Here is an 18,262-nt window from a genome sequence, read left to right on the forward strand (position 1 = left end):
GGACAGAAAGGTACCAGGGAGTGTCCAGAGCGAGGCATAAATATGGTGAAGAGCCTTGAGGAACCATAGGAGAAGCAGTTGAGGTCACTTGGCTTGTCCAGACTGGACAAAAGCAGCCTGAGGTCAGACCTATCGAGGTCTGCAGCTTCCTCTCAAGGAGCAGCTCTGATCTCTGCTCTCTGTGACAGTGACAGGACCCAATGCAACAGCTGGAGCTGTACCAGGGCTGGGTATTAGGAAAAGGTTCTTCCCCCAGAGGTGCTGGGCATGGCCCTGAGGCTGCCAGAGCTCCAGGAGCGTTTGCACAATGGACAAAGAGCATCCCTGCGCTCTCAGTGATGCCCAGGATGGGATTGCTGGGGTGTCCTGCACAGGACCAGGAGATGAATCCTGTGGGTCCCTTCCAGCTCAGGACATCCTACAACCCCTGCTGGTGTTCATGCAGGCAGGGGACAGACAGCAGCTCTGCCTGTAGCACAGAGCACAGAGAGCAGGGGATGCTTCAGCTCCTGCAGCCATAACCCTGACATGTTTGCAACTGAGGACAGAGGGTGACACATCCCAGAAACCACCAGGCACTTCCAGGAGGTGACACATCCCAAAAACCATCAGGCACCTCCACGAATGGGTGACAGGCAGGGCTGGGCACACAGAGCCTGCACCTAGAACTGCCCCCAGCCCCTCACAGCTGCACTGGCTCATCCTCCCCACTGCCCTGGCAGGGCTGGGCACAGACAGGGGCTGTGGCACCGGATCAGCCCCAGCCTGGCACAGTCAGGGCAGCCAGGCCAGCACAGCCTCGCTCAGTCCGACACAGACACATCAAACCACAGCTACAAAGGCTTGAAATGCAAAATGCAAAACCACGACAAGACAAGACAGTCCTCACCGTTTGAAGCAAAGCACCACCCAGCCCAAAAGCTGTCCCCAGCCTTGGACTTGCAGATGGGACTGGGACAGGCGAGGCTGAGCTGGCTCCTGGCTTGGGCAGAGCCTGACCCACCCATCCCATCCCATCCCATCCCATCCCATCCCGTGCACCCAACCCCTGCCTGGCAATGTGGGAGCAGAGCTGGACCTGCACAGACACTGCTGCCCCTCTGCAGGACTCACAGACACTGCTGTCCCTCTGCAGGACTCACAGACACTGCTGTCCCTCTGCAGGACTCACGGACACTGCTGTCCCTCTGCACACCCACACCGCCCCTCTGCAGGACTCACAGACACTGCTGCCCCTCTGCAGGACTCACGGACACTGCTGCCCCTCTGCAGGACTCACGGACACTGCTGTCCCTCTGCAGGGCTGCCCAGCTCTGCCCGTGCTGATGCACCGGCTGCAGGAAGCCGGGGGCTCCCAGGGGACTCGTGGAAAAGGAGTTTGGAGCCAAAGCCGTGCAGATAGCTCTCATTAGTGCTAATGAGTGCTCAGCTCCAGTCCCCGGGTGCTCCATAAACTCAGCTATTAATTCCTTCAAACCACATCCCTGGCAGCCACATCCAGACCTGAGCAGCCACAGTGTGCACTGGGACTCAGAATCAGGAATCTCCTGGGCTGGCAGGGACACACAGGGATCATCCAGTCCATCCCCTGCCCAAAATCCCACCCTGGGCATCCCTGGCAGTGCTGCCCAAACACTTCTGGAGCTCTGGCAGCCTCGGGGCTGTGCCCATTCCCTGGGGAGCCTGGGCAGTGCCAGCACCCTCGGGGGGAAGAACCTTTCCTGATACCCAGCCTGACCCTGCCCTGACACAGCTTTGTGCATGGCTGTATGATCTTCACCCACCCAGGAGGGCCCTGGGCTGTTTTTGGGGGTACAGGGGTCCCTGGCAAGGCAGGCAGTGCCAGCACCCTCTGGGGAAGAACCTTTCCCTGATATCCAACCCAAACCTGCCCTGACACAGCTTTGTGCATGAGTGTCTGACCCTCACCCACCCAGGAACAAGGCCCAGGAAGGCCCTGAGTTGTGTTTGGGGGCGCAGGGCAGGCAGTGCCAAGCACACTCTGGGAAAGAACCTTTCCTGATATCACAGAATCACAGAATCACAGAAGTTCAAGGCTGGAAGAGACCTATAAGATCATCAAGTCCAGCCGATGTTCTTACTGTTCAACTAGATCATGGCAGCAAGTGCCACATCCAGTCTTCTTTTTAATTTGAATTGGTTGAAAATATCCAACCCAACCCTCCCTTGGCACAGCTCTGTGCAAGAGTTTCTGATCCTCACCCACCCAGGAGGGCCCTGGGCTGTTTTTGGGGCACAGGGGGTCCCTGGCAGGGCAGGCAGTGCCCAGCAGCCTCTGGGGAAAGAACCTTTCCTGATATCCAGCATGACCCTGCCCTGACACAGCTTCATGCATGACCTTCACCCACCCAGGAGCAAGGCCCAGGAGGACCCTGACTGTTTTTGGGGCACAGGCAGTGCCCAGCACCCTGCACCCCTCACCCCACACAGCAGCAGACACATGGGAACTGCTCTGTGCCTCTGTGGATATATTTAGCTCAGCCGCCACAATAAAAAGCAGCTTCTGATGTGCTCAGTCCCGGACTCGTTCCTGTCGCCTTCCCAGGGTTCCACCCTCCTCCAGAAAGAATTATCCCTGACTTTAATTACTTTTGGAGCAAGATGATGTGCTTCCCTCATCCCCGCCCTAGACATGAACAGCAGCCCCAGGGGATGGGCAGAGGAACCAACTGGAGCCACAACACATTTGGGAATTTTCTTCTCTCTCAGGAAAAACGAGAGCAGGTTTTCAGCAGAACATTTCTTTGTCTCTCCACTCCCCCCAGGGGGTTTAAATACCTGCAAGGGGAGTTTGGACCAGCAGTGCTAGAGGGGTGTGCACACATGAATTTTCCACAGGGTATTTAAGAACCCACTCTGAGCCTGGCCATGCTGAGCTGTTGCAGTGCCCATACACCAACACTAACAACAGCCCCATTCCTATTCCCCCAAACCTCATTGTCCAGCCAGCTCCAAGCTCCCCGGAGACCCATCCCTCACCCTGGCTCTCCCCAGGACCTGTGGGGCTGGGGAGGACCCACGTGCCAGTCCCCAGTGTGCTCCCCTGTTGGGGAAGATGAAACAGGAAAGCCTTATAAATATGATTGTCTGGCAAAAGAGTTTGAGAATATGGAAACTATAAGTGAGATTGAAATGAAAGCAAGCTCTGAGATCCCTCAGTTACTGAACAACTGGAACACAATGGTGTGGCCAGCTGAAGGTGATCCCCTTTTGATGGAACAACACCCTCTGCTTGCAGACAGGCCCAAGGGTCAGAGCAGACCCTACAGCTTGGCAGAAGGGGCCCAAAGAGGAGTTTTTAGGGTTTAAAATGTAACACAGTGTGGTAATGTAATGATTCTTATAGGCTGTATGGAAATGCTGTAGGATTTGTATCTTGTACAAGATTGGTTGGTGAGAATTAGAATATTCAACACAGAAGAAGATTTATGGTATTGTAACAGGAACCTCGCTTTCTCACCTTTTTACTCCCTTACCCTCTCATGCTCTCTGCCCCTCTCTTCTCTCAGTCCTGCTCCAGCTGTGGCTGGCAGCTCCCAGCAGGGCCCTGCACCCAGGCCCTTTGCAATAACCCACAAGTTCCCAGCCCTGGCTGCAGAGATCTCTCATCTCTGTCCATCTCAATCCTACAAAGGAGAAATCCAGCAGGAGCAGGAGCACACCAAGCCCTCAGCTCCCTGCCCTGATGGTGACAAGGAACAGAGAGCCAGGCCAGAGCTCCACAGTCCCAGCCAAACGCTCCTGCCAAGAAAACCTTCCCAGGCAGGCAGGGCAGCAGGCAGGAGGTGGAAGGATGGATGGACAGACACCCAGAGGGGCAGGCAGGGGTGCAGAACACCCCTCCCAGCCAGCAGCTCCCACTGGGTGATGACAGGCCCATAGCAGGAGTCTGATCCAGCAGCAGCATCCAAAGGCACCAGCACGAGCCAGGCAGGGACACACACAAAGGGGAGCCCGGCTGGAGCGTCCCCAGTGCTGTCCCTGCCCTCCCTGCCAGGCTGGCAGGCTCTGAAAGCTCTGTCTCCATGGCAGGGCTGCCATGGGCACCGAGCATCTGCGGGGAGGGGGGACAGGATCCTGCTACTGAGGGGCAGAGCTGAGGCACAGCAGCTCAGAGAGGCACAAAGGGGGAGCTGTTCTGCACTGCTGCCCTGTGCCAGCCTTGGGGAGCTGTTCTGCACTGCTGCCCTGTGCCAGCCTTGGGGAGCTGTTCTGCACTGCTGCCCTGTGCCAGCCTTGGTGAGGGTGCAGGAGCTGTTCTGCACTGCTGCCCTGTGCCAGCCTTGGGGAGCTGTTCTGCACCGCTGCCCTGTGCCAGCCTTGGGGAGCTGTTCTGCACTGCTGCCCTGTGCCAGCCTGGGCTGTTCTGCACTGCTGCCCTGTGCCAGCCTTGGTGAGGGTGCAGGAGCTGTTCTGCACTGCTGCCCTGTGCCAGCCTTGGGGAGCTGTTCTGCACTGCTGCCCTGTGCCAGCCTTGGGGCACTGCAGAGCTGTTCTGCACTGCTGCCCCATGCCAGCCTTGGGGAGCTGTTCTGCACTGCTGCCCTGTGCCAGCCTTGGGGAGCTGTTCTGCACTGCTGCCCCATGCCAGCCTTGGGGAGCTGTTCTGCATTGCTGCCCTGTGCCAGCCCTCATGGGTGCAGGAGCTGTTCTGCAACTGCTGCCCTGTGCCCAGCCCTGTGCCAGCCTTGGGGGGTGCAGGAGGGGCTGGGGGCCAAGTGCCAGGTGGGCACTGAGAGGCAGCTCCACAGGCAGGGTCAGCCTGGAGGTCTCTAATCCCTCCTGGCAGGGATGTCCCCATTGCAGCATCTCAAGCCCTGCAAGAGGCACAGGGATGGGGTCAGCTGGGCACTGCCAGTATCCCCAGTGAGGGCACACACACCATGGCAGCCCCAGCGTCCTGCACTCTGTCTCACTGCATGGGAAAGCACAGCCTGGCTGACGTGGACTGCTGGGTTCATGTCCTCCTCACCCAGCTGTCTCAGCTTCCTGTCCCACAGCCCAGCACCACGGCAGCCCCAAGGGGCTCAGAGCATCCTTTGGCCCCCAGCACTTTGCCAAAGCCAGCAGCACACTCCCACAGCCCTCCAGCACAGAGCTAGAGCTATGAGAGCCCCACCCTGCCCCACCAAAGTGCCTGCGGGCACACAGCAGCCACAGCACCCTGCTGGGACACAGCTGGCACCCAGATCCATCACCCAGCATCACCCATGTCACACAGGGGTGCCCCACCTCCCAGCAGCCTGAGCATACACACCCCACAGCATTTCCCAGCGCTGTCAGGGGGCTGTAGGGCAGCTGCTCACAGACTGGGGGATCACAAAGAGCTCCTGTCCCTGCAAGACCTCTCTGCTGGCTGCCTGTAGACCCTGCAAAGAGCTATTCCTCTTCCCTCCCAAGGAGGCTGCCCAGCCAGGAAGGGCTGGCTGCCCAGGGAGCAGAGCCAGAGAGCTGGAGAGTGATGGCTGGAAGAGCTCCATGGGATTTTCCCTCTCTGTGCCAGGCCCCAGAACTCACAGCCACCACCTCTTGTCCACCTCGTCAGCAGAGGGGCAAGGCTGCCCACAGCACTGCTGCTGAGGCACTGCCCCTCACCCAGGCACAGCCTCTGGGGGCTGGCAGAGCCCACCAGGGGCACAGCCCAGCCCTGTGAGCCTGTCAGGACAGGTGGGCTGGGCAAGCCCAGACAGCACCTGGCTCCTCTCCCCACACTGCCTGCACTCATTCTGCTCCTGTGTTCTCACACCCCCTGTGCTTGCCCTGCTCCTCTCCCCACACTGCCTGCACTCATTCTGCTCCTGTCAGTGTTCCCACACCCCCTGTGCTTGCCCTGCTCCTCTCCCCACACTGCCTGCACTCATTCTGCTCCTGTGTTCTCACACCCCCTGTGCTTGCCCTGCTCCTCTCCCCACACTGCCTGCACTCATTCTGCTCCTGTCTGTGTTCCCACACCCCCTGTACTCACCTCACACCCCTGCATTCACCCCATATCCCCTCCCCACACGACCCTGCATTCACCCCACGGCCATCCCTGTGCTTGCCCTGCTCCCATCCCCAGTCCCCCCATGGCCCCAGCTCCATCAGAGCTGCAGAGCCCAGCCCTGCTGTCCCCTCTGCTCCCCAGCTTCACCCTCCTCTGCCCCAAGCTGTTCTGCTGCCCTGTGAACCCACCAGGGCAGCCAGGAGCAGCTCTCTCATCCTCCAGTGCTCTCCCAGGACATCCCATGGCTCAAGGACAGCCCAGGCACCACAGAGCCAGCACCATCCACCCAGCTGTGTGGGGCTCTCAGCTTGGCCAAGCAGCTCCCCATGGCAGGATCACAACAAAGGGCTCCAGGTTTTCCCACACCTCAAGCAAGGATGGGGCTGCCCAGAGGCTGCTCAGGCTCAGATCCCACAGGAGAATCGTCCCCCTGCCTGGGAAAGGATGTCCCAGCCCCATTCTGCCTGAGCATGGGGACCAGGGAGAGGGCTGGCTGCCAAGGGCTGCCTCTCTGCTCCCAGGTTATATTGGACACAAACCAAGACAAAGTTCAGCATTTAATTACCACGGCAGGGAAGTGGCTTAGCAATCAGAGAAAATTGAATCAGGCTCCCTGGAGACTGCCAGGTCTGGTCAGCAAACAGTCCAATTAAGAGATATAGCCAGGCTATAGCCAGGCACCCCCCAGAGCAGGGAGCACAGCACAGAGCCCCCCGTGCCACTGTGCCCTGACAAACCCTGCCAAGGGTGCCACAGCCAGCACAACTGGATCAGCACTGAGCCCAAACAGAGCTCCTGGACACCCCACAGAGCTGGGGTGCACCCAGAGCCCCACTGGGCACAGCCCAAAGGGGGACATGCCTCCACATCATCCCCCAAGGAACCCCAACCCACCAGCACCCAGCCTGCCCCTGTGACGGGCAAGCCTGCCTCACACCCCACAGCCCCCTGGGCTCCCCCTAATCCACCACTCCAGACTTTCCCAGGCTTAGGGAAACCTTTAAATCAGGCCGTGGCAGGCACCATGTGCTGCTCATTAGCTCTGGCAGGAGCACGGGGCTGTGAGCTGCACCATCTGCTCTGTGCTGGGACCATGGCAGGCTGAGGGACAGCATGGGACAGCAGCAGGGACACCCAGCCCGTGGCAGGGACACCCAGCCCATGGCAGGGACCAGCAGGGACACCCAGCCCCTGGCAGGGACACCCAGCCCCTGGCAGGGACACCCAGCCCCTGGCAGGGACACTCAGCCCATGGCAGGGACCAGCAGGGCCCAGGGGATGCAGGGGAGAGGGGAGCAGAGCCAATCCAGTCTGGGCTCTCCCTGGACTCCAGCTTCACCCCATAAGTGCCTTAGGCCAGCCTGGGATCAGCCCAAGGGGAGCAGCACGAGGATGTCTGCACACCACAGAGCCAGCACAGTTTGGTGCAGTGTCACCAAAGCCCAGTGGGTGGGAAACACAGTGTGACAGCACATAGGATGTGACACACGCACCAGCAGGGCCCCAGCTCCCCTCCAGCCATGCAGAACAGCCCCAAAGCAGCCTCAGCAGCAGTATGGCAATGAACAGGGAGTTAAAGGAAACCATCATTCACCAACAGACCCTGCCAGCCCATCAGCCTGACCTGCAAAGCACAGCAACCCCCAGGTCTGATGGGGACAGAGGGACACACCTCCCCTAACCCTAACCCAGCTCTGCACCCCAGCACGGAGCCAAATTCCCAAATCCCACCCACAGGGTCTGTCCCTTTCCCAGGAGCCCCTTCAAGGTCCCCATGTCCCAGTTCAGGCCAGCACCACTGTGGTGTGCCCATGCTGGAGATAAGGCTGCCTAGAGCCAGGGCTGGCACCTCCCAGGGCACCCAGTGCCACTGGGGAAACAACAGCATGACCTGGGCAGGAGATTCTGCAGCCCCAGAGCCCAGCAGGAACACCAGAGCAAAACTGCCCACAAGACAGGGGAGCAGGTGGGACAAAAGAGGGGCCTCTCCAGCCCCTCCTAAAATACAAATAAGGGGATATAAATAAATAAATATCAATAAATAAATGGATATGGATAATATATATTTATATAAGGAAATAAATGGATAAAAATAAATAGAAATAAAGATATATTTATATATAGAATAAATATATATAAATAAATTACATAAATAAATATAAATAAATTACATAAATAAATATAAATAAATTACAAATAAATAAAAATTAATACATATAATTATGTATAGAATATATATAATTTGATTAATATATATTATATATATTATATTATATATATATATAATATACATTATATGTTATATCAAATTCTATATATTCTATATATATTCCATATATAGAATATATAATTTGATTAATATATACAATTAATATAAAATAGAAATAAATTGATAACATATATAAATAAATAAATGGATAAAATAAATATAAATAATACATATAATTATATATAGAATAAATGAAAATACAGATATCATTTATATAAATAAATTACATAAATAAATAGAAATAAATAAATGCCAAGCCCCTGGCCAGCAGGACAGGGGATGCTCTGAAGTATCCAGGAACAAACCCAGTCCCTCACCTGGGCAAGGAACAGAGAACATTTTGACCTAATGCCTCCCTCAGGCAGGCGCAGCCTGAAAAAATGGATGAGCAGAGACCACAGCACCATGGACCAGCTGGGTTGTGTTTCCCAGCCATGCAACACTGGGCCAGGGAACTCAGTGCTTGAAGGCCTGGGGAAGAGGAGGAGCAGTTCAGCTCTCTGCCAGCATCCCAAAGCAAAGCAGGGATGGGAACATCTCCCTGCCAAAGCTGGGCATGTCCAGCGGGCAGGGAGGTGCCCACAGCCCCAGGGGGCACAGACTGGGGAGCTTGGCACCAGGCTCCACTACAGCAGGCTGTGACAAGAAATCTTCCCCACCCATGTCAGGCTCCAAGGAGCTGCAGGGCTGGGAAAGGGAATCCCCCAGTGCTGGGGCTCAGCTCGGAGCTCCCCCCTGGCAATGGGGGCAGTGACTGAGTGGCATCCACATGGAGAGAGCAGAGGGGCAGATCGCAAGCAAGAGGAGGCACCTGCACCCACACAAGCACACACCAGGGCTGCCTCCTGCTCTGCCCAGAGAGGGAAGGGGTGCCAGGAGGTGCCAGGCACTGTCCCTTCCACCAGGCCACAGTAAAATATATCAGCAGCTGCCCAGGGTGCAGAGGAAGGCCCTGCAGACTGATCTCCTGCAGCAGACCCTAGCAGCAGCTGTCCTCACAATCCAGCACATCCCAAACCTGCTGGCTGTTTAACCAGTGCCCTCACAATCTACCACATTCCAAACCTGCTGGCTGTTTAACCACTGCCCTCACAATCCACCACATTCCAAACCTGCTGGCTGTTTAACCACTGCCCTCACAACCCACCACATCCCAAACATGCCAGCTGTTTAACCAGTGCCCTCACAATCCAGCACATCCCAAACCTGGCTGTTTAACCAGTACCCTCACAATCCACCACATCCCAAACCTGGCTGTTTAACCAGTGCCCTTACAATCCAGCACATCCCAAACCTGGCTGTTTAACCAGTGCCCTCACAATCCAGCACATCCCAAACCTGGCTGTTTAACCAGTGGCATCACCCTCACAATTCAGCACATCCCAAACCTGGCTGTTTAACCAGTGGCATTGCCCTCACAATCCAGCACATCCCAAACCTGGCTGTTTAACCAGTGGCATTGCCCTCACAATCCAGCACATCCCAAACCTGGCTGTTTAACCAGTGCCATCGGGTGTTTTGACAGCCTCCAGCAGGAACCAGCCCTGTGGGACCACCGGGGCCACCCCCAGCCCCAGCAGGAACAGCAGCACAGCACTGGCCAGGCCTGGCTCTGTGATTCACAGAGGATATCGCCTTCCCTCCCCAGGGGCCAGGGCCATGTTTCTGACAGCTTTGTTTGGGGCTTCATCCGCAATTTTCTCCTGCCTCCAATTTCAGTGCTGAGGCAGCTGGCCCCGTCCTCGGGCTGATCCTTGGGAGGCCCTGGGCTCTGCTGAGGCTGCAGGGTGCTCAGCTGACTCCCCTGCCATGGGTGCTGTGTGCGGGCCCCAAACCCTGCCCCAGCTGCTTTCTGTGGGCGCCAGCACATCCAGGGGTGCAGCCCTGCTCCCCTCTCACACATCTTCGTCCATTTCTGAACATTTCCGCTGTAAATCCAATTGAGAGCCTGGCTGAAGGCAGGCACAGAGCCCACACCTGGGCTCAGCACCCCCAGAGCCCAGCGTGCTCCCCAAAAGCTCCCTCCAGGCTGGGGAGCTGCTGTCCCCCTGCTCTGGGAACAAACACACAGCCCTGAGTCACAGCAGGCTGCAAAACCCAAAGTGAAAGCAGAGCAGCAGCATGTCTGGATGGCTTCACCCAGCAGCAAAACACCCACAGGATGGGGCAGGGCCCTCTGCCATGGCTGAGCTGCCCTCAGCAGATGCAAAAGGTGGAGAGGAAGGGGCTGGGGTGCCCACAGCGATGGTTTGCCAGACCAGCACCCCGAGGACAGAGCACCCTTCTGAAATCCTTCCCTCCGTGGATCAGGGCTGCCCTGACCCTGCAGATGGCAGACAGAGCACCCCAGGGCTGTGCCCAGCACCACGATGGGCTGCTCCCCTCCCCCCTTCCCCTCCCCCTCCAGGAGACAGCCACATCCCGTGCCTTGGGGTGGAATTGATTGCCTTATCTCTCCCTGCACGCCTCTAACAGCTGAGCAAAGCCAGGACAACACCAGCCAAAGCTGGCAGGAACCAGGGCCCCCCAGACCACACCAGAGGGCTCCAAGGCACAGCAGCAGCAGCAGAGAGGGGATGGAGGGCAGCAGGTACCAGGGCTGCACCCTCCCTCTGCCCACTGCAGCCCCTGGACAGTGGCACAAATTGGGTTCACACCACCTTTCCACTGGGCCCAAATCCACCCCAAAACAGCTGATGTGGAAGGGCTCCAGCTTCACTTCCTCAGTGAGTGACCCCAGCTGGCAGCAGACACTCTGGGCTCACAGAATTCATCCCAGCAGGCAGAGAGCCCCAGCCATGGGGCACCAGAGGTGCCAGCACCCCGGCAGGGCTGGAGCCAGCTGATCCCACCAGCAGGCCTCTGCCAGCTCAGCCTCTTGGCCAAAACACCCCGAGGGTGAGGATGAGGGTGAGGGCAGGGGGACTGAGCTGGGAGTCCCTCCCCAAGGGTGTATGAAGATGAGGGGAAGGTGACTCTGAGGAGGAGATTGGAGTCCCTCCCTGAGGGTGGATGAAGACAAGGGGAGGGGGACTCTGAGGAAGAGCTGGGAGTCCCTTCCTGAAGGTGTACGAGGATGAGGGGAGGGGGACGGAGGGTGGATGAAGATGAGAGCAGGGAGACTCTGAGGAGGTGCTGAGAGTCCATCCCTGAGTGTGTGTGATGATGAGGAGAGAGGGACTCTGAGGAGAAGCTGGGAGCCCCTCTCTGAGGGTGGATGAAGATGAGGCCAGGGGACTCTGAGAAAGAGCTGGGAGTCCCTCCCCGAGGGTGTATGAGGATGAGGGGAAGGTAACTCTGAGGAAGAGCTGGGAGTCCCTCCCCGAGGGTGTATGAGGATGAGGGGAAGGTAACTCTGAGGAAGAGCTGGGAGTCCCTCCCCGAGGCACCAGCCCCACACGGGCTCTGGTGAGGGCCACAGAGCATCACAGCGGGGCAGCTGCAAGAACAGCAGAGCACTGGAGGTTGCAGAGTTTAAATAAACTTGAAATACGACTCAACTTCCTTCCCCAATTTCACAAGCTCTGTTTCCTGCGTCTCCTCGGCAGGCCAGGCATGCTCAGTGCCATGGCAGCTCTGGCACAGGGGATGCTCTCTCTCTCAAAGCGGCCCTCAGGAGGTGCCCTGAGGGAGCAGCTCTGCCGCCAGCCAGGCCACTCAGGCCTCCAGCCAAGCAGTTTAATGGCTTGGGGGTCAATAGATGCCATCAGCCCAGCCTGACACTGCAGAACTACTGAGCTCTGCTTCCTGCAAGCAGCACAGTCAGTCCCATGGCCTGGCGCCCTGTGGCTCCCGGAGCTGGCAGCACCTGGAGGGGCTGAAGGGACAGGGGCTGCTGAGGGGCACCGGCCTCAAATTCCTGTGCCAAGCCTCAAACCAAACCTCCTGGACAGGAGTGGGGAGCTGCTGCATTGCAGGCACCCATTTGAAGGTCACCTCCAAGGAGGAAGCAGCGGCTGCTGCCTGAGGAGGACTGGCCCCCAGGCCCTGCTCTGCACCACCATGGCAGGAGGCACCTCCCTGCAGGCACTGATACCCCAGCATGGCCTGGCTGAGGCACAGCCCGGCTCGGCCAGCTCCTCCCTGCCTCAGGAGACACAGAGACACACTCAGAACCCGCCCCAGGAGACACCATCACACTCAGAACCCCCTCCAGGAGACACAGTGACACTTGGAATCTGCCCCAGGAGACACCATCACACTCAGAACCTGCCCCAGGAGACACAATTACACTCAGAACCTGCCCCAGGAGACACAATTACACTCAGAACCTGCCCCAGGACACACAATGACACTCAGAACCCGCTCCAGGAGACACAATTACACTCAGAACCCGCTCCAGGAGACACAATTACACTCAGAACCTGCCCCAGGACACACAATGACACTCAGAACCCGCTCCAGGAGACACAATTACACTCCGAACCTGCCCCAGGAGACACAGGGACACTCAGAACCTGTCCCAGGAGACACAGGGACACTCAGAACCTGTTCCAGGAGACACAGGGACACACTCACAAGTCACACTCCAGGCTAGGGGACAAGCAAAGCAGACCCTGATGGCTGGGAGGGCGAGAGCCAGGACAGGATCCAGCCCTGCCCTTGCAGGCACTGCAGCCCTGAGCTGCAGGTACAAGGTACAGGAAGTAATCAGCCCATGGGCCAGGAGGAGCTGCTGGGCCTGCATTTCCTCCTGCTGACAGCAGCACTGCTGCAGGTACCAGCCATTTCCCTCCCAGCATGTGGGAAGCCTAAACCAGGTCCCCACAGGTCAGCTCCCAGGCTCTTTGGAGAGCAAATGGGGCAAGGAGGGTCTCCAGGAGAAGATGGGAGCCTGTGAGACTGACAGTGAAACACCACAGCATCTCTCCTGCCTTCTCCTGCCAGACCAAGGCAGTCAGCAGGAACGGGGATGCACAGATCAGTATCGCTGTCCAACTGTCCCTATCCTCCCACCCTGGGACCACAGAGATGGGTCCTGATGACTGTGGCAGCTCCTGACATCAGCTGGATCACCCCCAGCAACACCACCATCACTTCCCAGTATCCTTGGCCCTTCCCCAGGTCCCACCTCCCTCCCACCAGCAGCACAGACACAGAGACCCCAAAGAAACGGCACAGCTGGCCCATTCATGTCATTATCAAGGGACAAAAGGAGAGCTTTGATCCGTGTCCTGCTGCATCCCAGAAACACTCAATCTCCTCTGTGCTCTGATGCCTGAGAGAGGTGGGATCTGAGGCAGGTTTACTTCAAGGGTTTTAGAGAATCCTGCAGCCTGGCTGCTCCACCGACAGGGTGTCACCAGCACTGACAAAGGAAAACCTCGCTCTGCTCCAAGCCTGGGGCAGGAGGGAACCCAGCCCCAGCCCCCGGGAGCTGCTGTGGCAGAAAAGGTGGGTGGGTGGTCTGCAGGGAGAGCAGCTCAGCCTCGGCACACCCAGCTGAGCATCAGAGCCACCTTCCTGCACGGCGTCACAACCTGACGGCTTTGTTTGCAGCCTCCTCGCTGCCAGCCCCGCTCCTTTGTCCTCCCGACTCACCTCCAGCAGCACATCGCGCCGTGTGCCCAGCGCTCACCAGCTGCTCTGAGCGGGATGTCGGCTCAAGGAAGGGGTGTGAGAGGGCTGGAGCTCTCCCCCCTGCCTGGATCCTCACCACGATCGCCCCAGCCCCACCGCAATGCTGCACACCCCAGCCACCTCCCCACTGCGGTCTCCTAGCAGCACCAGCCAGCCCAGGACCCCAGTGCTGGAGGGGACCGGAGGGATCAGGAGAGCCCCGCAGAAAGGACTCCACAGCCGCCATGCCGCGGGGCACCCACCCCATGGCCAGGATGCTGCTAAAAGGCATCATCTCGAGAGAAATGCAGGATGGAGACGGCAAGAGTCCGGCCAGGAGGAAATGCCCACCCCCATAGCCGGCATTAATCGGTTCCCGGGTCAGTGTCCTGGCACAGCCACTCTATCCTGGCACAGCCCCCTGCCCTGTGCAGCCACCCCAGCAGCCGCAGCAGGGGCTGCCCTCACTCCTGCAGCTCCCCCATCCTTCACAGCCAAGCCTGGCCTCGACCCTCGGCCTCTCCAGAGGAGAACGGCAAAAAATCCCCTGGGGCTGCAGCCAGGGCGGGCAGGATGGAGGGGCAGGGGGAGCGGGGAGGTGTCGCGGTGCACACACACACACACACAGCCCCGCACACCCGCGTGCACACGCACACACAGCCCCACACCCACCGCTCTCCCTCCATCACTGCGCTGCACCAGCAGCATCTTTTGTGCTCCGGCTCCGAGCGGGCAGGGCGCGGGCAGTGCCCCCCGAGCCCCCGCAGCCGCCAGCCCGCCCTGCCCGTGCCGGCGGGGCTCAGAGCGGGGGGCAGCACGGTGTGTCCGCTGCGGGACGGGGTGCCATCCGCTCCGCCACCACCACGGCCCGGCAGATGCGGCTGCCCCGGCCGGTCCCTTCCCCCGCGGGAGAGAGGGTCCGCTCCTAGTCCGTGGGATCGGGATCCCCTCTTTCGGCGGGGATCCTTCCTCCCGGCGGCAGAGAGAGGCACAGCCCCGCAGCCCCGCACCGGGCCGGGCATGGCGCTCACAAAGACCGGGTGACACTGGGGGGTGTCACCGCTCCCGCGGGGCTCGGCCTCGCCCGGCCCACGCCCCCCGAGCTCCGCAGCCCCCCGAGCCCCGGCGGGCTCCGAGGCCGCCTGCAGCTCCTCTGAGAGGTGCGGGGCTGCAGGCGCATTGTTCCCAGCACAAAGGACACCGCGATACCGCATCGCTTCCCACCACCCAGCGGGGGGGGCGGGCAGGGACCCCCACAATGCCCGGCATCCCGGTGACACCTCGGACGGCCAAAGGCACCCGCGCAGCAGCCGGGAGCTGCCCAGGCTGGGTGGCCGCCGGCTCTGCAGGTGGAGGAGCCGGGGGTCCCGGGCCTCGCCCTCCGCCGGCGGTGGGGGCGGGTGGGGGGAAGGCAGCGCTGGAGCCGGTGGGAGAGGGGGGAGACACCCCGAAACGGTGCGGAGGGGGTAGGGAGGGGAGCGGCGGGGTCCGGCACAGACCGGCCCGGCGGGGTCCCACTGCCCCGGGCTGGGGTCGGAGCCGAGCGGGCACCCAGCACCCCCCGCCTCGCCGCTGCCGCGCCCGCCCCGCCTTTCGGAACGGCTGCCGGGCGCACCGAGCTCCGGGACGCGCGGCCCGGCCCGCGGGAAGCGCCGATCCCGCACTCACCTCACGGCCACCTTCACGCAGCTGTCCGGGGCCGCCATGGCCCCGCACGGCACCGCGGCCGCCGCTGCCCCGGAGCATCCGCGGGGCGGGAGGGGCGGGGCCGCGGCGGGGGCGGGGCCGGGCCAGGTGCGGGGCGGGGCCGGGCCGGGACACGCCCACAGGGCCGGACCGCGAGCACGCGGAGCAGGGCGCGGGAACCCGCTCGGAGCCGGGACACACGGACACACGGACACACGGACACACGGACACACGGACACAGGGACACACGGACACACACGGACGGAGACACACGGACACACGGACACACGGACACACGGACACACACCGACGAGGACACACGGACACACGGACAGGGACACACGGACACAGGGGACACGGGACACGGACAGGGACACACGGACACACGGGACACGGACACACGGACACACGGACACATGGACACACAGGGACAGGGACACACGGACACACGGGACACGGACAGGGACACACGGACACACGGACACAGGGGACACGGATACACGGGACACGGACAGGGACACACGGACTCATGGACACACAGGGACAGGGACACACGGACACAAGGGGACACGGACACAGACACAGGGACACGCGGACACAGGGACAGGGACACACGGACACACGGACAGGGACACACGGACACAGGCACACACGGGGACACGGACACAGGGACATCGGGACACACGGACACATGGACACACAGGGACACACGGACACAAGGGGACACGGACACAGACACAGGGACACGCGGACAGGGACATGGGGACACGCGGTCACAGGGACAGGAACACATGACAGACACACTGATACGGACAGACAGGGACATAAGGACACGGACACACTCACATGGACATGCACACACAGACAGGGGCACAGGGACACAGGGACGGGGCACGGACACGGGCATGGACACAGGGACACATGGAGACAGACACACGGACATAGTCACACTGACACGGACACACAGACAAGGACACACGGACACTCAAACGGACACGGACACACAGGGGCACAGGGACGCACGGACAGGAACATGGACACACGGGTACACGGACACGGACACATGGACAGGGGCACGGGCATGGACACAGGGACACACAGACACACGAGTACAGGGACACACGGACACAACTCGCACTCACTCCCATTCACACTCACACTCGTCAGCCCCTGCTGCCCTCTGCCGGGTCAGCGGCCCCGCTGCCGCCTGCGCCGCTCCGGGCTGTACCGGGCTGTACCGGGATTTACCGGCATGTACCGGGGCTGTGCCAGCGCTGCTCGGGCTGTACCGGGATGTACCAGGCTGTACTGGGATTTACTGGGATGTACCGCCATGCACCGGGATGCCCCGGCATGTATTGGGATGTACCAGGATTTACTGGGATGTACCGGCATGTACTGGGATGTACCGGGATGTACCGGGGCTGCTCCGGACCGCACCGCCTGTCTCCACATGGTTGGCATCGCTCCGGCTCCTCCTCGGCTCTCTCTGACCCCAAGAGAACAGTGTGGATCCTGTCCCCTCTGGGGCTGGGGGTGACACCGTGGACCAGCAGGACACAGAGCACGGCAGGGCTGAGCTTGGAGCTCCTGGCACTGGGGCCTGGCAGCCCTTTGGGCTGTCCCAGGCTGTGGAGAGTCTATCCGAAGAGAACATGGCATGTCCAGGTGCCAGCTGAGCTCCCCAGCCTGCTCAGTCCCTACTGCAGGGCCAAGGTCTGCACAGCAAGGTGGGCACCCACACAGCACAGGGCAGTGCCCACAGAGCTCCATCCTCGGAGCTGCTCTGGGGAGGGAAACACATCCAGAGGCCATCAGAGAGCAGGGCTGGAGACTGACAAGCCCTGGGGAGCTGAAGGAATCCCTGTTGTGCCTTTCCTGAGCTGCACTCCCATTGCTGGGGCTGAGGGCAGCTGGACACAGCCAGACGCTGGCTCTGCAGAGGAACAATCTTCCAGCAGAGTGGGATCTGCAGGGGACCCCCAGCTCTGCAGGTTGGGGTCAATGTCAGGAGCACAAGGGCAAACTGAGGCACTCAGAGGTTTCTTTGGAGGAGTCCAGGCTGTATCCAGGGAAAGGGACAGCCAGGACACACCAGCACTGATGGCTGGTGAGGCAGTGCTGTGCCCAGCACAGAGCCCAGCACATGCCCTTGCTCTGCAGTCTGGGTCCCTTCACCCCATCCCCATGTTTGCCCCTCCCAAGGTGCCAGGACCGTGGGCCATGCCCTCACAGGACTCTGCACCCTGCAGGAGCTCCTCGGCTCTGCTGGTGTGGGTAAGTCCCAGGACACTGTGTGCTGGTACAGAATCATGGCAGTGACAGGACAGGGCCTGTCTGGCTTCCTGCAAGGATGTGAGGAGCTGGTGTTCCTTTTCCTTTGTCCCATGTTTACAAGGTGCATGGTGCATTCCCAGCCTGAGCTGCTGGTTTTCCTGAGGCTGGACTCTTCCCCACAGAAGCTCCAGGCAGAGAGGGGCAATGACTGTGCCACGGTGTTTCTCTCTTCCTACACCCACCCACATGCCAGCTGCACCACAAACCACATCCGTGCCCCAGTTCAGCCAGGATCAGCTTAAGACAGACACACCACACACACACCTGGGATGGAGCAAATCATCCCCTGTGCAGCCCCAGAGGTACAGAGCCCCCACCAGAGTGCCACTGTCCCCACCACAGTGCTACTGTCCCCAGCCCCAGCATAGTGTCACCCTTTATGTTTAGAGTCTCCAGTGACCATCCAG

The 18,262-nt window shown here is 59.9% G+C and overlaps 1 protein-coding gene across 4 annotated transcripts in view; it reads right to left on the reverse strand.

The window, feature by feature from the left end:
- KIF21B (kinesin family member 21B) overlaps nucleotides 1-15,577 on the reverse strand; it is a 54,653-nt gene extending 39,076 nt beyond the window's left edge. For all 4 annotated transcript variants that reach the window (XM_058039633.1, XM_058039631.1, XM_058039632.1 and 1 more), the window contains exon 1: nucleotides 15,501-15,577. In XM_058039633.1, coding sequence (XP_057895616.1) covers nucleotides 15,501-15,538 — 38 coding nt within the window. In that variant the 5' untranslated portion in view covers nucleotides 15,539-15,577. The remainder of the gene's footprint in view (nucleotides 1-15,500) is intronic.
- Between the last annotated feature and the right edge of the window lie 2,685 nt (nucleotides 15,578-18,262).

This window comes from Melospiza georgiana, chromosome 23 (assembly GCF_028018845.1).
Source record: "Melospiza georgiana isolate bMelGeo1 chromosome 23, bMelGeo1.pri, whole genome shotgun sequence".
Lineage (NCBI taxonomy): Eukaryota > Metazoa > Chordata > Aves > Passeriformes > Passerellidae > Melospiza > Melospiza georgiana.